This window comes from Oryzias melastigma, linkage group LG17 (assembly GCF_002922805.2).
Source record: "Oryzias melastigma strain HK-1 linkage group LG17, ASM292280v2, whole genome shotgun sequence".
Taxonomy (NCBI): domain Eukaryota; kingdom Metazoa; phylum Chordata; class Actinopteri; order Beloniformes; family Adrianichthyidae; genus Oryzias; species Oryzias melastigma.
The window spans coordinates 10,606,915-10,633,776 of NC_050528.1; the positions used below are offsets into that span (position 1 = coordinate 10,606,915).

Consider the following 26,862-nt stretch of genomic DNA (forward strand, 5'->3'; position numbering starts at 1 on the left):
TTTTTTTATTTAACTGGTGCGTACCAGTTAGTATCTAGTGTGCAACAGATATTAACTATCTGGTGTGCACCAGATAGTAACTTTTTTGTTATTCAACTTGATCACTAGTTAGTATCCAGTGAGTACCAAATACAACTATCTGGCAAGCACAAGATACTAACCTTCTGGTGAGCACAAGATACTAAGTGGTGCTCACCAAATATTAACTGGAGCGTACCAGACAGTAACTGTTTTTTATCATTTCACAAGATATCAGTTAGTGTGTCCCTTATGTATAATATATATATATATATGTGTGTGTGTGTGTGTACTTACAGGAGTGAAACAATAAATGTGTAATATATAATTTATATTTATTTTAAATAAACTTAGAATTTCTTAGCAATTTTTAAAAAAGTAAAAAAAAACAATCCAAGAAATTTGCCATGAAATAATGGTGTAACATGGAGATGTCAGAATATGTTACAAAACTAAAATTCCACCATTTTTCCCCTTCTAGCTATGTGAGCAAAGTCGCAGAACCTGGTCTTTATGGCCAACGGCAAAACCCAGAGTTCAAAGTTCGCAGCATGGACCCCAGAGTGGTGGAGGTCAAGGAAAGGTTGGAACATTTCAACCAGGTAAGGAGTCCTCACCACAATTTACTTCTTCCACAGCCTTTTTTACACTTTAAAAGACTTAAACTGATTTCTTTGTGTTTTTGCAATTGTGTTTTTATTTGGTTTAAATCCTCTGCAAATATCACCCATAGTGGCATCCTTGCTATCTCCCCTTTTTGTGTGTGTTGTGTGTGAAGGCAGATATCAAAGATGAATAAAAAAGATGGTGAGAAAAAAAGCGAATTGATGTGGAAACCCAAAAAAAGGAAAAAGAAAGATGAGAGGCAGGAGCAAAAGGTCAAGAATGAGTGACACATAGGCATAGATGACACAAGCAGCTTCAAAGTGACACTATTTGTCATGTAGATAGGGGTTTAAACCTGAAAAGAACCGAGAAGAAAAGGGCCCTTTCAGACTGTCCCTAGAGGCCATTTCAAGAGACAAACGAAGCAGGATTTGGTTCCCTTTGCCTCCCTGCCCTTTTATTGCCCTGAAAATTATGCCTATAGATAGTACATCAGCCATCTTTTTCTTTTAACTCGATATCTGGTTGGGTTTTCAGCCTCTCTACATGTTTAGATACCAAAATCATCAAACAAACTTTACCCTTTATGTGTTACTCAGCCAACCCAGCAACTCATCTACCCAGACAGGTAAAGATAATTTTACTTAGAGCTTGACATCCCATTGTGCACGGTAACTGTCAAGTCCCCCGTTGTCATGGAAACTATGCAAAGTTGAGCCGATACCCTGTTGACATTTACAGGGTTTTTAAAGTCTATCTTGAAATAGGAAAACAGTGAAGATTGGAAGGGCTGGTTCTTCACGATGTCACGGACGCCGATCGTCACTTCCTGCTGCTGTATGTTTCCGAACTGCCCAAACCACCTGACTGTTGCGAGCCCCGATCCCTCTCCATATGAATTCATAAAGATCAAAGTGGTGTTGTTCAGAAGGAGATCCTCTTTAAATAGGTTAATACCATTTCATGCTCAAAAGGCATCTGACAGGCTTTAAGGCAATCTCCCTATTTTCAATGTAGCACACCTACATTTCTCTACCTTGCTATTCTTTTCATGTCTTCTTACATTTTAACTTTTTATGGGAGGAGATGTGCTGACGGTGTGTTCTTTTCAAAAGATGAGCCTTTTGAGGTATTAACTAGCTCTCTGAGACAAGAGGCTGTTACCAAACCTGGGTTAAAAATACTCCAACATCTACTTCAGAGAAAACGTTTTTGTTTCTAGATTTGTGGTCAATGTCGTATTAGAACCAGGGATGAAAGTTGTTTTTTTTTTTATGCCGGTGGCCCCTCCCCCCTGACAATCTAATATCTTTGACACTTTAGCATTTTTGATAGCCAAGCATTGGATTCACTGCAAAGATCCATTTAAACTATTTTTTTTGGTCCAGATTGAAAGAGAATCTGGCAATATAGAAAAGTCACATTTGCTTGAAGGTTCTTGAGTCTCTGTGGCATTTTCCATCCAACTTGCATTTCCCCTTTCCTCTTTGTTGCATCCTGCTGCTGCTGGACCTTTTTCCATTCAGTCCTTCTGCTCACCTGGTAGGTGTGGCCAGTGTGCCTTAATTGGCACCTGCTGGTTACTTAAGACAGAGGAGGCCTCACCAAGGCAGACAGGCTGCAGGCTGTGTAGCATTTGGGTTTTACTTTGAATTGTGCTGGTATGTTTTATTTTTTTTCTTCCTCAGTTGTCTTACACTGCTGAGTTTTGTTATTTCAGTTGGGAGTTGGACTTTGGTAGTCTTAGTTTGTGGGCTTTGTTTGTTTGTTATCTTTAGGTAGCTTTGGTTAGGCAACCCTTAGCAAGGAGGGACTGGACCTGAACCATAACCGGACGCACTACCAGAAGCTGTACCGGACCTGAACCGGTACCAGATGCAGTACCAGACGCAGTACTGGACCTGAACCGGTACCAGACGCACTACCAGAAGCTGTACCGGACCTGAACCAGTACCAGATGCAGTACCAGACACAGTACTGGACCTGAACCGGTACCGGACGCACTACCAGACGCTGTACTGGACCTGAACCGGTACCAGACGGAGTACCAGACACAATACTGGACTTCACCCGGTACCAGACATGGTACTGGACCTGAACAAGTACCAGATATAGTACTGGACCAGAACCGGTACTGGACCTAAACCAGTATCAGACACGGTACTGGACCAGAACCGGTACCAGACGCAGTACCAGACGCGATACTGGACCTGAACCAATACTTGAACCGGTACTGGACCTGAACCAGTACCAGAAGCAGTACAAGACACGATACTGGACTTCACCTGGTGCCAGACATGGTACTGGACCTGAACAGGTACCAGACATAGTACTGGACCAGAACCGGTACTGGACCTAAATCAGTATCAGACACGGTACTGGACCAGAACCGGTACCAGACACAGTACTGGACCTGAACAGGTACCAGACATAGTACTGGACCAGAACCGGTACTGGACCTAAACCAGTACCAGACATAGTACTGGACCTGAACCAGTACCAGATACAGTGCTGGACGCGAACCGGTACCAAATGCACTACAGAACACAAACCGGTACCAGACGGGGTACTGGATCCAAACGAGTGGGGACCTGGTGTGTGCTCCACGTCCCGATACTGAACCGGTTCGGTTTGCGGCCCGGAGGTTGGGGACCCGTGATTTGATGGGAACAGCCAGCAAAAAACAGGTTTCCTTTTCCTCTGATTAGAACTAAATGTTTAGAAAAAAGGGAGAAAGTGTTTATCCAGGTTAGTACAGTCTGTCCATGAGGTCAATTCATTCAAGCACATGTTGGTCTTTTATGGACATTTTGGTGAAACCCTTTACTCTCTTGTCATCTGTGTAATTATTTTCAATCAAACTAAACCCCTTAAAGATCAGAACGATTGTTCAGTTAGGAAAGAGTGTAAAAATCTTTAAGATTATTCCATTTTTTCTCTCTTTAAACCACCAGTTCTAGCAGCACTGTTTGATTTATGCAGGGAAAGTTTGATTTCCTCCATCACAGATATTTTTTCCACACTGAAGATAGACTTACAAAACTATAAAGTCCTTGAAAAAAAATTTATAAGGTGAATCAATAAAGGAGACACGTATGCGCAAGACAAGCCTAAATGTCTTGGCCTCTGATAAAATGCTCTTGTTAAGTGACTCGGCCAAGTTACGACCCACCCCCGTGTAACTCCTTTAACTATCCTTTTTACTTCTCTGCTTCTCTCCGGCTGTAAATAGTGCAAATGTGAGCCATAAATGTTTCAAAGTGGATCTTTGAGTTCAGGCCATGTGTCCAGCTGTTTTTGGGTGTGGTTCTTTTTTATTTGTTTTCGTGTGATTATCTAGTCCAGCTCATTTTTCAGTTTGCTCCTAAAATGTAAAGTCAGCTGGAACATGTTGCCCCGCTGTGAATAAACCCCCCCAGTATTCCGTGGGTGTATTTTTGTCTTTACGGTTGTTGCTGTGACACTTGTGCGCGTTAACAAGAGTTTTAGAAACGTGTAGCTTTAAGGGAAGCCGGTTACACTTTTGATTGATGAGGCTGACCACTGCTGTACTGTCTCCTTTGACCAACAGCCTGGCCAGAATCCATCCCTGCTGTGCATCCAGTCAGTCCTCCACCCTATCGGCCTCCGCACAGCCTTGTACTATTATTTGCTGTTTAGCAGAAATAAACAATAGGCTTATTAAGAATACAGGCTTATGATTTGGCCGTGGCTTCAGCAGTGTGAAGGGATTTGAGCTTTAAAGAGTTAGTAGAGTCCAGGGATGAAGAAAGAGCCTGGGCTGAGTTGGCAGCCTGTCACAGGAAGGGGACAGATTCTTTCCACTTGAAGAGGATGATGGAGCTAGTCTTCACAGGAGCTCTGCCTCTCTGTGCTGCTGCTGTGGCAACAATACAGCAACAAGTCTCACTGCCCAGGGCTCTCTGTTCACTTGGCAACCAAACCTCATGAACCCAGACTGTAATTTCAGTTTAGGACTTTTTTTTTTTAACCATCATAATTAAGTGCTTAAATGTCCAGCTTGCTGTGCTCAGATTGTCAGGGCTGATTTTCTACAAAATTCTCATATTTGTGCTATTGTTCGTTTTCAGTTTCATAAGAAAATGTTTGCAGGTTATGGCACAGTTACAAAAAAATGTCATTTATTTTTAAATCAGAGGGTTGTTATGCTTTTTTAAGGCCATCACATCTTTTATTCTGTGACATTTGAAATATTATGGAAAAAATGAACTGTAAAAGCTTCATTAATTAATGTATGATGATTTTTTTTTTTTTTTTTTTTTAGGAGTGACCTCGATTAATACCTCGTTGAGGCCAATTTTCAGACCTTTTGTGCTTCTGTTTTATAAGATTTTGATGCGCAAAATGTGTCCGCTTCCAAGCAACAAGACCCAGCCTCGAGTAGTTGTTGGAACACGCACCGAAAAAATGCAGAAATTACACAAACTGTCATACATTTTTCAATAAGATCTCCATCACTCACCAGAAGGAAGTCAGAATTTATCCACGCAAACACACACATGTCCAGAGCTCACACAATGTGCTCCAAACAGAACCTGAAAGGAGCAGGGTGTAACCATCAACACAGCAGCGCCTCACTTTGACTGAATCATGAGTGGAACATGAGGTCATGGTGCAGAAAGAATCAACAATAGTTTGCAACCAGCTTGTTGTAGCCTGTAGTGAAAAGGCGTTTTGTGACTCCGCTCAGACCGTCACTCCAACACTTCTGAGGTATGTTGGACATTCATGCTTTCATATGTTTGGAATTCATACATTTGGGCTAAAAACACTTTGGAACAGATTAAAAAAAAATGTTTAATCGTATAAATATGCTATGAAGTTTTGTTAAAATTCCAAGAAATATTGACAATAAAAAAGAGCAGTTTAGTTGTGTAATCATTCATTTAAAGGCCTTTATTGTGCATCAGAACCTTGTACCTGCCAGAGAAAAGCTCACAGAAAACAGCGAGCTACTGATGACCTTAACATGACCTTAAACTGGTTAGCATAAAACAAATATGATCTCATCTAATAATTATTTGAGGTTCATTGTAAGTGCTTTATGTTCTTTATTAAGTGTGTTTGACTGATTTTTTCTTGATAATGTTTCTTGAATAGTTACGTATTTGTCCATTTATCAAAATTACAAAAAAAGAATTAAAAAGTGTTTAATTTTTGCAAATAACTGTACTCTTCTAAGAAGATTTTCTTAGAATTGTACGAAACTTTGACAAAGTCTGATACATTTTAACATAATGATGCTTCACTTAGTACACAACTTTAATGCCTAAAATGTCTATAATGAGTTGACATAATATTGTACAGTTATTTGCAAAAATTAAACACTTTTTTAGTCTTTTTTGTCATTTTGATAAATGGACAATTAACTATTCAAGAAACATTATCAAGAAAAAATCAGTCAAACACACTTAATAAAGCACATAAAGCACTTACAATGAAGCTCAAATAATTATTAGATGAGATCATATTTGTTTTATCCTAACCAGTTTAAGGTCATGTTAAGGTCATCAGTAGCTCGCTGTTTTCTGTGAGCTTTTCTCTGGCAGGTACAAGGTTCTGATGCACAATAAAGGCCTTTAAATGAATGATTACACAACTAAACTGCTTTTTTTTATTGTCAATATTTCTTGGAATTTTAACAAAACTTCATAGCATATTTAAACGATTAGATAGTTATTATTTTTTCATTTTTATTTTTTTATCTGTTCCAAGGTGTTTTTAGAAAGAAACTAAAATTAAGCCCAAATATATGAATTCCAAACATATGAAATCATGAATGTCCAACATACCTCAGAGGTGTTGGAGTGACGGTCTGAGCGGAGTCACAAAACGCCTTTTCACTACAGGCTACTTTCCATGTTTCTTGGCATAACACTCTATTTTTGGTGTTTACTTCCCCCTTTTAAAGTCGAATTCTTCCCCCTACCCCTCCAACTGTAGGGGCATGTGAAGTGGTAGGGTTGTTCGGAATAGTTTGTTTTTAGGGCTAACGCTCGTGGTGGAGAGAAGCAGAGCCCTCCAGCGCAAGGGTGTTCTGTGCCGCGCTAGCCCAGGAAAATCGGTTTTCTTTAGGCGAGTGCTCTCTGGCGCACAGAAGTTTATATTTACATGTAAATATTGAGTTTTTGTTTTAGCACGACCTTTTTGAAGTTATAAGCCCAATGATGTTATGTATTTCCAAGTGCTAGCAGCTCCGCGCTTACATCGGTGGCCGACAACTGTTGATGACATCATCAAGTGAGAGTAACGTCTGAATTTGAAGACACTATTTGTCCATAACTCTCCGTTTGGAGGGCTGAATGAAGAGGTAGGGAGAAGCCGTTGGGATTGGGGAAGAATTCCAATTCAACCTAAGTTTTATAACTCAAGGCTGTAGCTGAGGGGGCGACCGCTTTTAAGGTACACTGACAAGTGTTTATGACATATCGATTGTCAGGAAACAGTGTGAAACGTTAAAAAATCGCTTTAACGAGGCTGCATTCATTCAACCACATTTCAGTGAGTCGCTGTGTCTCATTGTTTCCATTTCATAATGCCTGGCTACGGTGGCCATTTTGGGTATTTAGACTGAAAATATGTTATGGATTATTGGGACAAAACAAGCTCAGGATCCCTCTACGACCCACGGGCCTTACATTGGCCACCAGATGGTTTAGTGTGGCCCAGTCATGAAGAGAAAAACATATAAGAATGTTTAAAAAAAAACACATTTCTAGCCCATTCCTATGGCGAGTTACGATTCTTTAAAGGCCTCGTGCGGTGAAAATCGTGATTTTTCTCAAACTGCAATAAAACATTAGTATTTATGTCTCAAATGAACCCCCGTATAATTATTTTGTCACCCGCGGCCCCGTGCTCTCTCTACAAGCGTTCAAAGATAGCGCGGTCGCTCAGATTTTCTGCAGCCACCGATAAGTAGGTCATAGGTCGTGTGACGTCAGTACAGGAACATACAGCTAGATCCGCTAGTGTTGTGATGACTTTCTGGGCATGGAATTACTTAACATAATAGAATTTGGACGGCCGTGGATTTGGGGATTCGAACGAGATAATGGTGAATAGGAGTGTGGTATTTGGGTGCAGTAATGTGCCGAAGAAGGGGGTCTCCTTTCATGAATTTCCAGTTTCAATAAAGGAGAGGGGCGCTCCCCGGTCAGGGGGAGGCTTTGAGCCCTCCCCGGTCCTCCGGTGGAGGAACGCGGGGGGTGTACGGGCACCTGGCGGGCGTGCGCCGGACGGCCAGGGTGAGGCCGCCGCGCCGCGCTGAGGGGGGTTTGCGGTTCCGAGGCCCCGGGCCGGGTTTGGGGGGCGCCGTGGGTTCGCCGGACGATTGTCCGGCGCCGGCAGCCGAGCTCGCATGAAGGGTTTTTACTCCCTCCAGGGGCCGTGAGGCCGGCGGGGGTGGCCTCCGCGCGGGGCACAGGAGGACCCCGCCGGCTGTCTGGAAAGAGGACCCGCGCGGGGGTTGGATGCGCGCAGGCGAGGGAGGCCGAGAGGGCGGCGGGGGAGCGAGCCCACCCGTCGCCGCAGCAGCAGCAGACCCTCGTTAAAGCTGAGGCGGGCGGCGGGGGTGGGGGGCTCCGTCCACCTCGGCCCTGGAGGAGGACGACAAAGGACGCTCCGCGGCGGTGCCTTTCCTTTTCCGGTAATGATCCTTCCGCAGGTTCACCTACGGAAACCTTATTACGACTTTTACTTCCTCTAAATAGTCAAGTTTGATCGTCTTCTCGGCGCCATCGCTGTATGAGCTTTCACCATCGTCATCCGAAGTCCCTGTATCCTCAGATGAGGAAACCTCCGGTTCAAACTGGTAGGGCTGTACACCCTCCGAACCTGTGTCGTTAAAATTCCCGTGTTTGATGAAGGCTCATCACCTTCATCCAAAGAAATATCCGCTAAATCGTGGTCTACGTCGCTTCTCAAACCGTCCGCCATTGTTGTTTACACTCTGGGATCCCCGAAGTGATGTCACGCGCAGCCCCCGCCATCACCACCTATCACCCAAATTTGAAGCTGTGCACGACCATAAAATGATCAATAAAATCGCGCTGGATCATTTTAAGTGAATATTTTTATCAGATTCGTTTTCCAAGTTCCATTTACTTTCTAAATTAAAAAAAAAAAAAATTGCCACTGCACGAGGCCTTTAACGAAATGACTGGCAATTTCACCACTAGGGGGAGCAATGGAAACGGAAGACCGGCAATAACAAGAGATCAAGAAATAAACATAGTAACAATGTAATAATAAGGGATTAGGCTACTAGGTTGATTGAGGCATATTTCAAACTGAGAAAAAACAAAACTACTGATAACAATTTGTCCAACCATACGTTATTTTGCAATCATGTTCTGAGATCAGCCCCTGAACCAAAATTAGGCGACCCAAATGTGTCCAACCTGCTGTAGTTTCAATAGGGTTGTTTTAGTTAATTACAACAGTTTGTAATTCATAAATAAGCATTCCTCATGCTCGAAAATACATTGTTGAAAGAGGTTCAAACGTCTCATCTTGCTCTTGTGTCGCTAAAATTTTGGATGTCAAAAAGTTTTTGCCCAAACTATCATGTTCAAAAATAGTCCTCACTTTTACCTAAAAGAAATCTAAATTAGTTTCAGTGAACAAACAAAAGTAAGAAATGTCAAACACCTGTGGGTGGGCGCAGCCCTGCTCCATGTGGTGTGCTAATCTACTGCCAAGATGTTGCTGCTGAGGTACGAGATGATATTAGAAACACAGGTGGGTTGCAAATGTTGCTTTGATTAGTATATTAGCTAAATTGGCAGGCTAATACCAGCAGTCAACAGCAGGTGTGTCAGACCTTTTGACAGAAAATTAATTTATGGCTCAACTGCGCTATTACTCATGTCTTTTCCTGAATGTTCTCATCCATTTCTTTTTAGTGAAATACTCAGATTCATGTGGGAAACCAAAATTTCAACAGAGACGCTAAAAGGCCAACAAATGTAGCTGTCAGCACGGAGGACTAGCTTTTCATTTAAAAAAAGATCTCAGAAAAGTCTTAATATCATTTGTATTTTTAATGTTTTATTTGGCTATAAAAGGCAGTGTTGGCATTTGCTTATAGAAGTTGATTTTGAAGAGTTTCTGTTTAATTAAACTGCAGAGCATTTATGTATTGACACCATTTTGTCCGCTGAAGCAGTCCACTTGATTTAGCATCTTTTTGCAACAATATGGCGAAAATTATTAAACATATTAAGTTGTTGCATCAAAATATATGTAACTAGAAAACGTGTTGAACGTTTAGATAACAAGATTGCAGAAGTGTGATAGAGTTTACATGTCAAAAAGTTTACAAAAGATTAATTAAATTTGAAAAGGAGAAACAGGATCCCAACGGTGTGAATTTTGACTCGGAATTCCCGCTTTTAAATAGTTGCACTCTTTTAATTAAAAGCGCTCATCTTTATGTTTATTAACCATATATTCTTTTTTAGCTAAATATTTACAAAAAGCATTTGACCATATATTTTTTTCCTTCATGGCTCCATTGTTTTTTATGTATGGCAATAAAGAGAGAACAATATTTTAGGGTTTAACAATGTCATCCTGAAGATTTCTCAAGAGATACAGATCATTTGTAATTATCTTTTGATTATTCTGTTTTAGATCAAACTCAAGGTCCCTTGCTGCTCTTGACAACAGTTTTATGTAATCTTTTACCGAGAACGTTAATGTAGCCTACTTTTCCCAGAATTATTTGAAGTTCAAAGATCACTAGATGTGCATCTGCTGCTTTTTTTCCTTACTTTGATTTTGTCTGACAGACAGTGGGTGTCAAAGCTTATTTTTTCCAAGTATGCAATATTCTGGAGGGAACAAAAAAAAAAAAAAAAAACAAGTAAAAAAAAGGAATAACCAGATAATTTGGAAAGAAAGGACCCTGAGCTCTGTTTCATTTAGGGACGTAAAACATCCAACCCACTCAAAAATAACAGCAAACTCTGGAGACTCACAGATACAGTCCACATCCACACAGAAAGATATGATTCATTTGATGAGGAAGAAACAAAAGTTTAACTAAATAATATTTAACTCTAAGTGGACTTTAAAAGATTGAAAGAATAAATACATTTGATTAATCATAAGCTGGCATACGACTCAAAACTGGATAGCTCCAATATCGTACGGGTAATGTTGGTTGGGGAGTGAGGGGCTGTAAGCTAGCTGGAGAGATGATGGGAAGTCAGTGCAGGCATACTCTTTATTATATTTGTAATGAACCACTGCCGCTCTGCAGAACATATGTCATAGAAAACAACTGTTTTTGGGGGCTAAAATAATCATAATTTAAAGAACACTATGAACACTTTTAAATAGATCAAAATATGATTGAAGTGGGACTTTAAAACTGAGTTATCTACAGTATTAGACACATACCCACAATGGATAGAAGGAATTTTTATTTTCACTTTTGTTCTGTTTAAACTCCACAAGTATATAAACCCCTAAAAAAACGTCCTTTTCTTAGACTCCCTCAGAAGGAAAACTGGGAGCCGAGGTTTTGGCGTGACAGGGGTGAAGTCAAATACATGCAGGAATTTGGTCTTTTATACTCTTCAACCTGCTCCATCATACTCAGACTAAAGAATGCTTTGGAGAAGAAAGAGATCTGGAATTAGTTGGCGCGGTGTGAAGAGAGCGAGAAAATATTTAATGATTAAGGATTTTACTCAAAGCTTTTTGGTTTGTCTGATTGTCTGATTTGTCTTTGGATGCCAGTGTAATTTCAAGGCTAAGCTTATAGGGAATAGTTTGGATCTGAGTTGTTTTTTTTTTTTTTAATCAGTCTCTTCCCTCCTCACCACCCCATCAGCTCACACATCTACAGAGATAAATTTGGATAGTTTTTACCCCACAGAGATTTGCAGCTTTCCACCCATGGAGGCAATAGTTTGACTTCACCATAGAGAGAAAAACAAAAAAAAACAAAACTGGTATGATAATCAGTGTTCATCAACTTAACTTTCACCTCTCAACACTAACTCAGCAACATCCTTTAAAATAATTAAAAATAAATAAATGGAGGACTTCTTTTTATAACTTCCTTTTTTGTTTGTTTGTCCTCAGGGTGAAATCATAATGCAAATTTTGTGAATTTTGTAGAGCAGAAAAATGCTTATCAAATACTCAAACTGAGGAAAACCTTTTTTTTTTTATCATCTAAGATGACGTAAACACAACTATGAATACCATTTTTGCGTTAATGCCACATTAGCTTAGTATTAAAAGTGCTAGAAAGCATTGTGAATACATTTAGAGCCACAGTGACAATATTGATAATTCTGCTGCCCATTAAAATTATCATTCAATTACTCTGACAAGTTCCTAAAAATCTGTCATTTATTTGAAAATGTGCTTTCTTAATTTAGTAACTTGGAGTTAAGCTTTTATTTTGGCAACATGCTAGCTGTATTTGGGTAGTTAAGACATTTTTCCAGTTTTTAGGCTAATTTGGAGTTTAGCTAATATTTTAGCATTATGCTAGCTGTTTTGGTCAAATTAGACATTATTCCATTTTTTAAGCTAATTTGGAGTGTAACTAATATTTTCGCACTATGCTAGCTGTTTTGATAAAATTAGACATTATTCCAGTTTTTTAGGTTAATTTCGATTATAGCTAGTATTTTAGTATTATGCTAGCTGTTTTGGTAAAATTTGAGATTTTTCCTGTTCTTTGGGCTAATTTGAAGTTTAGCTTATATGTTAGCATTATGCTAGCTGTTTTGGTAAAATTAGAGATTATTCCTGTTTTTTAGGCTAATTTGGAGTATAGCTAATATTTTAGTATTATGCTAGCTGTTTTGGTAAAATTTGAGATGTTTCCATTTTTTTAAGCTAATTTAGAGTTTAGCATTATGCTAGCTGTTTTTTGTAAAATTAGACATTTTTCCAGTTTTTTTAGGGTAATTTGGAGTTTAGCTAATATTTTAGCATTATGCTAGCTGTTTTGGTAACATTTTATATTTTTCCAGTTTTTTGGGCTAATTTGGAGTTTAGCTTATATTTTAGCATTATGCTAGTTGTTTTGGTAAAATTAGACATTGTTCCAGTTTTTTAGGCTAATTTAGACTATAGCTAATATTCTAGCATTATGCTAGTTGTTTTGGTAAAATTAGACATTTTTCCAGTTTTTAGGCTAATTTGGACTTTAGCTAATATTCTAGCATTATGCTAGCTGTTTTGGTAAAATTCGATATTTTTCCTGTTTTTTAAGCTAATTTAAAGTTTAGCCTTATGCTAGCTGTTTTTGTAAAATTAGACATTTTTCCAGTTTTTTTATTGGATAATTTGGAGCTTAGCTAATATTTTAGCATTATGCAAGGTGTTTTGGTAAGATTAAACATTTTTTCATTTTTTTAGGGTAATTTGCTATTTAGCAAGTATTTTAGCAAACTTTCAGCTCCAGCATTTTTCAGCTATGACCTTCAACATTTAGAATGGTATCTGGGAGTAAGTAAAAAATGTAAAACCTTTAATAGTACAGGGGAATAAGACTTAATATTTTTATTTGTGAGTGAAGTTCTCATCAGTACAAGAATCTTTCATTTTCACATCAGTTACATCATCTAGTCTTCATATTTCTACACTGAAAAAAGTGAAAACTCGAATCAAATAACAAAAGCTCTGTAGTTTGTCACATTTAAAAATATTTGTTTTTATCAAATTTAATTTTTTAGTTGAGTCAACGATTGACCCAAAATTGGAATGTGATGAAAATAAAGATTTTAAATGTAACAACAGAAATGTTGTTAATTGATCCAATGTTTCACATATTTCAGTGTATGTACAAAACATCTCACCCTCACTTCTTTTATTGCCTCCACTCCCATTCTGGACCCTTCCCACATAAACTACTGGAACTCACTTTGGTTTTGCCCCTTCAAACCTCAGCAGGTCCAATTGCTTCTATCTGCTAAACCTCTGGTTCCACCACATCACCCTCACCCTGAATTGGCTCAATGGCTCCTGAGTAAACACCTTCAAGGCCGGCCAGTCTCGCCCCTCCCTACAGGAAATATCTTCCATATCACCACCTCCTCCTGCTCCCCCAGATCCTCATCCTTCTATCACCTATTGTGTGTCTGCACAGCTTGAGAAACCACTTGTTTACACGGATGATCAGTCGTTTTAATCTCTTTGGCATCCTTGAAAGCCCAGAAAGGTGTTTACAATAAAACGTTTCAATATTATAATGAAAATGAGTTACTGCAACTTTTGTCTAATGTAATTTTTTGAAAAACTAAAAACATAACATCATTTTTATGTCTTTTTCATAGACCGTAAGTGATGTTTTTACCTGCTGTTCTTTAAAGACCCCATTTGAATTTTATGAGGGATGCCTTTCTGCCATGCGTTTATAGATGTGCTGTAACACCATATAACTCAAGCTGCCTTGTTCTAGTAATAGTCTTAGAGAAAATGTCCTTTCATGTAACATTGTTGATAACATCAAAATAATTCAGGGCCCTATGATAAAAATCGAATAATGGCCTTGTTATCACCTTAAAAAAAAAAAAAAAAGTGGAAAAAATGACTCAAATCATTGTGGTCAAACATCTGCTCAGTCCAAAAAACATCATTTGTTTATTCTTAAGTTATTTGGGAAACATATGTTTGTGCTGCCTCGTTCATTTAACATCTGGCTTGCTAACTGATGCCTGCAGATGATGGATTGACCCTCTTCATTTTGCAAGCAGCATCCACAGTAGCTGCTCCTTATGTTCTTAAGTACTGTGAGGGCAGTAATGAGGCACTTGTACTTTTTCCACTTTGCTTCTGGACACTATAAGGACTTTAATAGAAAATGATGTGGTTTAAAGCCCCCTAGAGACCGTTTTTCCACGTATGAGTGCTTAAGCCTACATTATAGAAAATACTCTTATGTGTTTACATAGGAGACTCTGGAAAGGTTTCCAGACCTGGAGGAACTAGAAGAATTTGGCAGCGGGGAAGAGGATGGCAGCACTGAGGAGTGTGATGATGAAGATGGGTGCCAAAACTCTGGAGATGGTCAAGAAGGAAACCGTAAGTACTATATTGCTACCGATATTAGTTCAGACACACAAAATAGCAGTCATATCACTCGAAACCCAATGGGTGCGATTACGCGAGCTTAAATTACCCGGCTTCCGAGGGGAATCTAGAAAAAAAAAAAAAATCAGCCTACAGGTTTGCATGCAGAAAAAAAAGCAGAATTTCTGCATTCCCATGATCTCGGATGCAACCTTGTATTTCCTCCAGCTGCTGCTCTATTTTGAAGAGATAAGTACCACACATGAGCAGCCTCTTTTCATGCAGAAGTGCTCCTGAACAACGACGAATCTTCTTTTTGAAAACAGGTTTGGGTAACCCCTCAGACTGCTTATGAGAATCCCATTTCCGGTTTAAATCACATTAAAATAAAACGGTTAGTTGAGAAAACCAGCTCTTACCTGGTTGCTGAAATACACCAGAGCTTGTGTTCCACTTCAGACAGAACGAGGGAAGAGAAACCTGAAGGAGAAAGAAAGCTTCTATTAATAAACAAAACTACACTTCTTTAAAATTCATTCATTTATTTTTTTTGCAAGTAAATCTAATGACGCTACTATTTACAGAAACATGAATCCCCCCCCAAGTGATAAGATCCCAGCTGAGTAAGCCGAGCTGCATTAGTTTTCCCCAGAGCGAGATTGCTGAAATGCCAGCTGATGATTCAGCGATTTACTCAAATGTAACATGTTTACTTTCTGAGCACTAAATAAAGAAAAGCAAACCTTTGCAAATTTGAATACTACATAAAAGGCAACAAGAATGAAATAATTGTCAGGAAATAGAACACAATACTGTTTTGTGCTTTCAATCAGTTCCTTGTGTTCATTTTCTCCTTTTGCTGCTTATTGTGCGAAGGCTTCACACAATACTTTCTGCATATTTTAAGCTAGAGGCACCGTTCAAACTTTAAAATGTTCAGCAACTAGTAGGTTTTTTGGGGTAATTTGGAGTCAAGCTTTTATTTTAGAAACATACGAGCTGCTTTTGGCTAATTCAGACATTTTCTATGTTTTTTAGGCTAATTCAGAGTTTTGCTAATGTTTTAGCAATATGCTAAAATACTGGCCAAATAGTTTTTATAGGCTAATTGGGAATAAGCTAATGTTTTAGCATTATGCTAACTGTTTTGGCAAAATTAGACATTTTTTCCAGTTTTTAGGCCAATTCGGAGTAAGCTAATATTTTAGCATTATGCTAGCTGTTTTGACAATATAAGACATTATCCCAGTTTTTATAAGGCTAATTTGGAGTAAGCTAATATTTTAGCATTATGCTAGCTGTTTTGGCAATATTAGACATGTTTTCCAGTTTTTTAAGGCTAATTTGGAGTTAGCTAATATTGTAGCTTTATGCTAGCTATTTAAGGGATATTATACATTTTTCCAGTTTTTTTAGTGGATAATTTGGATTATATCTAATAATTTAGCATTGTACTAGTTGTTTTGGCAAAATTAGACATTTTTCCAGTTTTTAGGCCAATTTGGAGTAAGCTAATATTTTAGCATTATGCAAGCTGTTTTGACAATATTAGACATTTTTCCAGTTTTTTAAGGCTAATTTGGAGTTAGCTAATATTGTAGCTCTATGCTAGCTATTTTGGCGATATTATACATTTTTACCGTTTTTCATTGGATAATTTGGATTATATCTAATATTTTAGCATTATGCCAGCTGTTTTGGCAAAATTAGACATTTTTCCAGTTTTTTAGGCTTATTTGTTGGTAGCTAATATTTTAACTTTATGCTAGCTATTTTGGCAATATTAGACATTTTTCCATTTTTTTTATTGAATAATTTGGATTATAGGTAATCTATTAGCATTATGCTGGGTGTTTTGGCAAAATTAGACATTTTTTCAGTTTTTTATTGGATAACAGCTAATATATTAGCATTGTGCTAGCTGTTTTGGCAATATTAGACATTTTTCCACTTTTTTAGGCTAATTAGTCTTTAAGGTAATATTGTCGCAAGCTTTTGGCTTCAGGATTGTCAGCTATCAGCTTCAGCATTTTTAGCTAGCTATCAGCTCTAGCATCTTCAGCTATCGCATTCATCTTACAGCATTCACACTAGTATTATCGCAGGTAATGCCATATATCTAGTTCAACACTGCCTTTCAAAGTAAAATAATTAAAGTGGGTCATACATTCTGAATTCGTGAACTTATATGAACGCGCTTTGGGACTTCAAGGAAGGTAGAAAAGCGCCATAGAAGTATACACTACTTACCATTTGTAATAATCAAGATTAGAAAACAAAGCATTAAAGACCTTTCCACTATAATCAAATTTAGAAACGAAATAATTCTGATTTGAGATCTTTACACATACTTTTAAAGGCAGCTTCAAAAGCAGACAATCCATTTCTACACTCTTAAGACTCTACTAGCATCAATTGTGATTAAATGTAAAAAATAAATATAATTGCATCATTTGGTTCTTGGCGTATAAAATGGGTTTCATATTGCAGGGGCATGCAGGAGACAGTTTTATCTCCCATCACTGAGTGTACTTGTTTGCCCATTCTGAACTTTGGCAAGCTCCCAACATCCACAAGAAAAGGGGCATGGTTGCTTTCTGTTTGCTAAAGTAAACCTCATTACCTAGCTAATCAATAGCAGTAATTGGCAGAAAACAGACTCACTTTCTCTGCCTTCATGCCTATATGCTAGAAATGCTGCAAATCTAACAGACTGAAAACTAAAGCCTTTGCTTTAAATGCAATGACATTTTTTCAGAAACATATTTCTTTAAATGTATGTTTTTGTGGTACTTTTACTTATTTTTTTCTCTCAAAAAGTCAATTTAGAGTGGATGTGTACCTGTGTGATGAGTTTTGGCTATAGATGTGTTTTGGCAAAGATGGTACATAGCAAAGGTTTTTGACTAAAACCTGTGCTTCCCACCTGCAAGAAAAGACCATTAGTATTATTTTATTCATTTATGTTTTGAGAACAGAAAAACTCTGTGTGCTCCACAAGTCAAAGAAAATCCCGTCTGTTTGGATGATGCAAAGCCTGTTTGATCTTGGTTCAGATCTGACTCCTTCAGCCTGGAGACATGCAAGTGTTTTCTGTGTGCCAACCAAACAGGGCTCGGTCATGTTCTGGACTCCCACAAACTGAAGAAGAAATCTGTGAATTTTTATCAAAGCAAAGTATTGCTCTCCCTTGAGGCTATGAGAGACTCCGCTGTGGTACATTTTTTAAACATGACCACGGCTTAATAACTGCATTGGTTTGACAATACTAATACTGTTCCGACCAAAGAAGACAATTTTTCCTGGATGAATCATTAAGGCACCAGTCTTTAAAAATACTCCCAGCACATCAGACCTATTTTTTGCCATTTAAATAAAGAGAGCTTTCAAATGTCCACGTATTAGAAAAATAGAAACTCATATGCCCCTGAATAAAGAAAATGGTTTTGCCTGAGACTAAAAGGTTTTTCTGTTTGTTTGTTTTTCTCTCTGATTGGGCAGAAAAATAGCTAGAAAAACCAAATCTTTGTCAGAGGATTAGCTTCATACAATACTTAGAATTTGTCTGCTAACACATTAGGCAGGTAAGATGAGACTCTTAAGCAAAAACAACTCAGAATAGCTAATAATGTTGTGAAAAACTGCCAAAAAAGAGATTTTCCATTACGAAAAAAGTGCTGTCAAAAATAATAGTGTTTAAAAAAAGCCGGGGATTGTGAACACTTCCAGCCACTAATCTGGAATAATCGCTTAAGGTGGATTTAGACACCATACTTAGTAAATAAATGTTCATAAAAAAGACAAAAATATATTGAAAATTAGGAACGACACTGCAAAAAATCAATTTCAAGAAAGTAAAAAGATCCTTGTTCAAAAAAAAAGAAAAATAAACAAAAAATATCTTATTAAGAAAGTTTTGGAGTTCAAGAAAATATGTCTTTGTAAATAGGATTTATTTTTGTAAGAGCAATTTTTAAAGTATATTAAGTCAGACTGTATAAATTATTTTTTTTCTAGGCAGCATTTTTTGCAGTGTATTAGCACAAACTCTGGTCTAAGTTTTCAATATCATTTCTAAATGCAACACATTTTTTAGGCTTTCATTAAATGAAAAAATGTCAAAATTATAAGAATTTTTTTTTAATCAGGAGGATTTATTCTTTTACATGTGCTCATTTTGGGTTTTATATTTTAAAAGTAAAGGGGCTTTTTTCTGTTTCCAATCTAAATTAATTATTATTTTTTAACTGTCATTTAAGTTTTGAATTATTTAATTATTTGTTGTCGGCATGTTTTTGCAGTGTTTTACCTCAAAGTCTGGTCTAAGTTTTCAATGTAATTTCTAAATGCAACATATTTTTTTGTTTTTTATTAAAGTATGAAAATGCTGTCAAAAATTACATTAACAAAATTAAAATATATATTTTTTTAGAAATCAGGAGGATTTTTTTTCTTTTACATGCTTATTTTGGATTTATATATTGACAATAAAGGGGCTGTTTTTTTTCTGCTTCCATTCTAAATTTTTTTTTTTTGTTCCTATTTGCTTTAAAAATCTACTGGTGCCTGCTGTGGCACGTCGCCTTCAGCTGTTTGTTTCACAGCGGGTGCAAAATCCTTCTAAAGAAAACTGCAGGTCCGCCGACGAAACACGTCAAGGTATATAAGAACATCTTTACTGTCAAACAAAACAGAAACCGCTTGCTTTAAATATCGATTTTTTTCTGTATTTTCCATGTGACAACATCTACACAGTCATGAAAACGTCATGTAAAGAAGTGATCCATTTTAGACAGGAGAGGTAAATGCATGGTTAAACATTTCGTGGGATTGAGCTGGAGGGTGTAGAGCACAGAAGTGTGAACTGTACACCATGAAAGTACAATTTCCCCCTGGTGAAAAAACACCATCTGTCAGGATTACTTTTGAGCTCATCAAGAAAATGAAGACACTCCCAGTGCTTCAACCCTTCCCCGAGCCTCCTGCCCTAGCTTGCCACTTTGTTCAAACACTCCTCAGATCACTTGTTAAACCTGCATACCATTAGGATATCTGACAGTTATTGTGGGATCCTTCTCTCTTTTTTTATACAATTCCTACGTGAAACTCAGTTTTGTGAACTTAAAGTACAAAATTTAATTTCAAACTTCTCTTTAAGTGTCTTATCCTTCCAAACTCTATTAGAAGCAGCTGTGTGGAAGCCTAAACTTGAGCTCAAGGGACTTCATTTTTATATTTTTTAAAAGAAACACACATTTATTCAGAGTGTAACGTCTGAAGGGCACCACAGAAAAGGAGCAGCTCCTCATCAATCTGTGTTCATTGCCTCAAAATATCCCCTATGAATATGCACCAACTTGTTCTTTTTAAACGTTGCCAAATACTGAAGATAATAAAGTAATTATGATAGTAGACATACAATTACCCAGGCAAAGTACCATTGTTTGCATTTGTGTTTTTAATTGTCAGGAAATAACCTTAAAGAGTAGAGCTGGGTTGATAAAATCTATTCATCAAAGTGAATTGATCTAAGCTTAATAGATCAATAATCGATCCATAAAAAAAAGAGTTTGATTTAGCACAAAAAGCTAAAGTCCGCTAGCTTGATGCTCACGTTTAATGGAATTTCCCATAGGACGGCTAATGCTAACGCTTGGTCGACGTAAACAGACTTTGCTGAGTTAATGAACATCGTTATAGGCATGAATTTTCCAAACTCTTAAGGAAATATTTTTTAAGTAACAATTTGTGGTCTAAAGCACAGTTTTACTTTGCTTATTCTTCTTTAAAAAAATAGTGTACTACTATAGTGCAAGCTCCACCTAGTGGCCAAACTGAAACGCCCTCCAGGAGAAGCAGAACAATTACAGTATGTGAACTGTATTAGATTAATATGAATATATTCAAAACATGAAGTAGATTATTAATGTATTTCAAACAAATGTGTCTAAATGTGTAAATGTTTTAAACTCAAAATCGAATTGAATCAAATTAAACTGAGTGGATCGAAAGAATTGAAAAAAAATCTGAATCGAATCAATGCAGGCTCTGTTGAATCAAATCAAATTGATTCTGGGAATTATTATCAATACAAGCCCTGTTAAAGGAGTGAGGCATTAGTTTGCTCTGGTATGGAGCAACATTTTAAAATTCTTAAAAATAAATTATGACTTTGTTTTAGCATAAAATTCGACGAGTCTTCATAAATAGTTCATAAATACTTCATTATTAGTTTTAATTTATTAGTTGTATTTATTTCGTTATTTTTAAGATTATGTGCTTATTTTTTAAGTTCTTAAGACATCACAATTTCGGTTTTATTACCACAGTAGTGAATTTTCTTAACTGTTATTTCTCTGTCAAATAAATAAAACAGGCATATCAAAGGACAGCTGGGGTCCTAAGCAGTTCTATCAAGGCGCTAGCATGTAGCAGTTAGCAGCTGCTGTTTAGCCGTCTGTCTGCAGCATGAAGAGCTTCACATTAAAAAGAAAAAAAATGCTGTCTTTTTCTGTTGGAATACCTTTAGAGGTTGTTGTTTGTGTTATGACAAACCAATAGAGACACTTGCTGTCAGTTTAAAGCGTTTTTAAAAGAGTTATTGGTCCCGGAAGTTAGCTTTCTAGCTAGCTTTGTTTACAAGTTAGCCTTCTGCTTGAGCTGCTGCCGTTTTCTGCTGCGTTTTCTGGTGATGACATTTTGTGATCTTTTCATGACATGCAGACTTGTAGTGGAGTATTTATCCAGAATGAGAAGATGAAATGTAAAGCTCTGATCATAATGAGAATAAATGAAATATCCGATACTGATCAGACAACGGAGTCCGATTCCGATCGAGTCCCAAATCAAGTGATCGGCCCCGATTTCCGATCACATGATCGGATCGGGACATCCCTAGTTTAAACCAATTCTCCCAATTCTTTGCTCATTTTGTCCCCCAGGAAATAATCTGCTTCCCTTCTCCACCAGGAAATAATCTGGTCCCTTTCCCCACCAGGAAATAGTCTACTTCCTCTCTCCTGCCATCTTTCCAATATCCCCGTCTATTTACACCATTCATGGATATGTTCAGGATCCATCCCAATATGTCGTGCAGATTCCTCACCAGAAGTTTCTTCACAAAGTTTCGGAACGCTAAATGGAATGAGTGTTAGAGGATTACTCAGAAATGTGTGAATGGATCAAAATACCGCTTTGGGGTTGTTTATATTGAGGAATGAACATTAGAATACACGTAAAAGCTCTAAAAGTTTATTTTTCATGGTATGACAACTTTAAAGCTTTAAAGTTGTGGAACTAAATACATTGATGTAGAGAAAATAGGGAATAAAAATGCTTAAGTTCCAAAAAAGTTCTAAACAAGATGCACACAAACCAATGATTCAATCTACCGTGAGAGAAGAGGTTTAGGAGGATGTAGGTGGGATTTGGGGTTTGTTTGCTCTGCCAGGCTAAATCTCACCATTGAAGGTTCTGGACTAAATAGGGCCCTTTGAGACTGGCGTGAGTAGAAACTGGCTGGCCAGCAGATGCTGTGTCCCAAGTACGGATATTACCAGTATGACTGCCATTTCCCTTGGCTTTTCATCTTCAACTCAAGGGACTGAAATAAGATTCCCTGGGGCAAAAAGGGGTTGCAGGAGGAACAAGAGGATCAAGGCTGACTTTGGCCAGACATCATGATGGTCTGGGGAAGATGTGGGGGGAAAAAGGGAATTACATCTTCAGGCACAGATGAAGAGCACTATAGTTTTGCCGACTACACTTTAAAGTCGTAATCTATTGTTCACATAATGCACTTTACATGTCATTTTGTGTTTTCTAACACTTTTTTTTTTAATGACAGTGTTCCCATCCTTTTATTCTCTCCTGTACTTTGCCCACTTTTCTCCCTCGCTATCTGTGATTTTTACTGCACTTTTTAGAGCATATTAAGCCAGAAAGCTCCCGAGGTGCGCGGTCATCAGAGCAGAATGGTTCCCATTAACCGGCATCATCATTTCCTTCCTAAGCAGTATCTGTAAGCGCTTTATGGCTGAGCTTCTCCAGCTCACTTCTGGGAGGTTGGTTAGGAAACACCAAGAACCTCTGGTTGAGTAACAGGTTATAAAAATCAAAGGATGTGGTTTGAATTGTTACTAGTGGAAATCAGCAAAAAAAAAAAAAAAAACACATTTCAGCATTTTGTGTGATAGCTGTGAAGTTAACCGGCAGAAGGACACAATGTGCTGGGGCTTTGGTGGCCTGATGTGTCAGCCACATGAAAACATTTTACCGCAGTACTGAAAACTATGGTAGAAGTAAAAGGCTGGTATTTTTATTTAAAGCTGTAAATTTTGTGAATTAAATTTGAAGTTTACTCTCCAGAACTCTCCTTTTTTCTTTCTTTAACCCTTTAACACCTGAACCGTCAGCGTTGACAATTCTTCGTGAACCTGTAAGTAACCGATTTGAACTCGTCAACATGTTCATCGATGCAGGAAATAAAAAAAATCTGTTTGTCTCGGCCTGTGCCTAAATTTAGAAAAATGCAGAACAGATGACATGTCTTCCTGCAGGCTCGCTGTGAGTGTGCAGGTGCGCCTGTGAATGTGTCCGAGCGCACCTGTGAGTGTGCGGGTGCGTGCCTGTGAGTGTGTCCGGGGATGTCTGTGAGTGTCTGCGGGAGCTCCTGTGACTGTGTGCGGGCGCAAATGTGAATGTGTGCTTGCGCACCTGTGACTGTGTTTTGGCGCGCCAGTGAGAGTGTGCGGACTTACATGTGAGTGTGTACAGGCGCGCCTGTGAGTGTGTGCGGGCACATCTGTGAGTATCTGCAGGAGCACCTGTGACTGTGTGCGGGCGTGCCAGTGAGAGTGTGCGGGCGTACATGTGAGTGTGTGCAGGCGCGCCTGTGAGTGTATGCGGGCACACCTGTGAGTATCTGCGGGAGCACCTGTGACTGTGTGCGGGCGCTCCAGTGAGAGCGTGCGGGCATTCCTATGAGTGTGTGCGGGCGTGCCTGTGAGTGTATGCGGGCACACCTGTGAGTATCTGCAGGAGAACCTGTGACTGTATTTTGGCGCACCAGTGAGAGTGTGCGGTGTGCGGGCATTCCTATGAGTGTGTGCAGGCGCGCCTGTGAGTGTATGCGGGCACACCTGTGACTGTGTGCTGGCGCGATTGTGAATGTTAGCTTGTGCACCTGTGACTGTGTGTGGGTGCGCCAGTGACTATGCGCGGGCATGCCTGTGAGTGTGTGCGGGCGTGCCCATGACTCTGTGTAGGCGTGCCCCCGAGTGTGTGCAGGCAAGTTTATGATTGTGGCCGTGCTTGTGAGCGTGTGCTGGTGTGCCTGTGAGTGTGTGCGTAATGGAGGAGTTGTGTGCACTTCAACTGCGATTCCATCCAGGGAAATTCTCGCAGCTCCTTCAGATTTAAAAGTTTCAAATAAGTCAGTCCCTCCAGGATTTTGCGATGTCGCGATCGCAACTATTAATGCAAATTCAAGCAAACCCAAGATTTGTTCCTCACCTTGCAACTTTACATCTTTATTCCAACTTTACCACAACTTTGACCAGTCTATCGCAGCAACAGTAATGGGTGACTCGCATCACTTTTCTCCTTCAGAATCTGCTGGAGAACCATGTCAACGGTTTAAAAGTTACAGTCAAAGAACATAAACACTGGAGCTCTGGTGTTAAAGGGTCAGAGTCGGGCATAGAGTTTACCACATTAGCAGTAATTATAACTATAAGTTTTACTTATGAATGAAATATACTTCATTGGAAAGGCAATCTAGACATTTAGTAGGGAGAACTTTGTTATATACCGGTTTCATTTTTTTCCATTCCACCATATAATTTCAGTTTCTATGCAATGTGGACTTGATGGGAGGGTGCGCGAAATAACTACCTCCTTCACCAGCTCAGCTCATGTCTTAAGCTCATATTTTAGCCTCTAAGCAGAAACTGAAACTCCTTCTGCAGACCAAATAAAGGCAGACATTCCAATAATATTGAAAAGTAAAAGTTTTCGGATAAGCAGGAATGAGTATGATCCAATTTGTTTCTAGTTGAGCCGGGGAGACATCAAGTGAAAGAAAGCAAAGTAAAACTTCCTCATTGAGGAGGTGGGAATGTAATTATAGCTTAGACGAGACAGATGCAAACCTTTGCTTTATAATGAGACCATAATGAGATTATCTGTTGTACATAGCAGCGGTGCATTACCACACGATGAGTAATCAGGTAATGAGGGCTTACAAGAATCAGCAGATTTCTTAATTGACTGCCTGCAGGGTGAGTCTCTGTGCAGGCTTTACACATCTAAAAGAAGCACATGTAAGGCAGTGCACTCAAGGATATCACTTTGACCAGTGATGAGAGTGACAAAGTCCTTGTTTTTTATCCACTCGTTATGTTGCAATGGCTTCTAAGCCCAGCAGTGAAGGGGGCTGGCACCCCACAGCACGCTAGATAGAAAGGACCACTGACATTTTCCTTTTTTTTGCATATTTATAAGTAGTTTTAATTCATGAACTGTAGAAAGAAATGCAACTGACTTACATTTCAAAGTATTCATCTTTTTCTCCTCAAAAATCAAAGATTCATGACGTCAAAGCCTTTTTTGTCTTTCCCACGTGGGTGTCAGGGAACACTTTGAAGCTGAAAATACAAGCATCATTTAAATCAGTTTTATTCAAAGGGTGGATGCCACATGGAGTAACATGAGATGTCATGTTATTTTACCCCTCTGTGAATTTGTGGAAGTGTATTATATTAGTGAGAGGGAGAGCATCAACAACAACAAAAAAAAAAACGAAAAAATGCATTATGTTTTTATCCTTCATGCTTGTCTATCCACAAGGACGTCCTGACACCTGCCAGTGAAATGAGGCATATGGTGTTTGACTGCCCACAGGTGTAGTATGAGTTCTGTCTTCTGATGTGTCTGCCTGCAGGACTCATCCCTTGCAGATAAAGGCTGCTTTCTTCTGCTGTTCACACCACATCTTTAGCATTTGTCACATCGACTGGTGGAGGTCACTGTCCTCCCAGGGTCCATTCGCCAGTTTGTTTTTATGTGTGTATGTAAAGGGGTGTAAATCTTAAGATGGCCAATGAGCTTAAAAGTCTACAGGGATTCCATTGCATTGATCTTTGCTCAAGGGTTGCCATGCTGTAATGCTGGTTGCTAGGTTAGCTGCAGGCTCAGATGTGTATCCCTGGTGTCCCAGAACTTGGAGCCCTGCAACAGTCCCACTTTCACTACAAAAGTTTCCAGAGAAGTAGAAGGATAGTTCCCAAAGGCAACAAGTGCCTACTAGTACCCACATCTATGGGTTGTTTGCGTGTGTACTTTTTTTTTAGGCTTTGAGGATAAGCCTTAATAGTTGTCCCATATTTGGGGGCAGTTGGAGTTCTTTGGTTATTTTTGTTTGAACCTGTAGCTTCAAAGATATTGGGTTTGGTTTTAGGCCAAAGTTACACTCAAAATTAAGTTAAGGAGGTTTCTTAGCATATGGACTGGCAAAGACATCGTATATATAGAAAAACCCTCCCAATATCTCTGTATATTTAGAGGTATTTTGTCAGGAAGTGGTTGTGGAGGACCCAAACTGAGGAGACTGGGCAAGGTGGCAGAAAAGTAAAACATTTAATAAAGTGAAACACAACAAAACCCCTGGGAACAACGAAAAGTGGGCACGACAGAACAGATGACCTGACAAGGAAGAACTGAAAACCAGACGCTTAAATAGACTAAGGTATTTAACTGAAATGAAAACAGCTGTGAATCTTGACAAGCCTTAACTTGATGTGACTGAGGGACAATTCACAACATGACCAAAACCCATAACAAAACTGACAAAAACAACATCAAAGTCCATAATCCTCACAGTACCCCTCACCAAAAAAACAGACCCCAGATGCCCAAAAGTACCACCCCTGGGAGGAGGGGACTTGGAGGAACAGAAAAAAATAAGGAACTCCAGAACACAGTTTGGGTTCCTGTTCCCCAGAGAAGGGAAACATGAAGGGGGGCAGCCCAAGTGAACCTCCACAGGAACAAGATAGGGAACATGAAGCTTGGCTCTGGCAACCCTCCTCAGGAACAGCCACATGATGAGGAGTGGCCCCGCTGACCCTCAACAGGGATAGGAAGCTTGAAAGATGACCCCAGCAATTCCCTTCT

General features: G+C 38.8%; 1 protein-coding gene across 2 annotated transcripts in view; it reads left to right on the forward strand.

Annotated features, from left to right (window-relative positions):
* The window catches only part of gpc5c (glypican 5c), a 122,266-nt gene that overhangs the window by 84,055 nt on the left and 11,349 nt on the right, over positions 1 to 26,862 (forward strand). For both annotated transcript variants that reach the window (XM_024274056.2, XM_024274057.2), the window contains 2 exons: positions 500 to 620; positions 14,571 to 14,700. In XM_024274056.2, the coding sequence (XP_024129824.1) occupies positions 500 to 620; positions 14,571 to 14,700 (251 nt within the window). The remainder of the gene's footprint in view (positions 1 to 499; positions 621 to 14,570; positions 14,701 to 26,862) is intronic.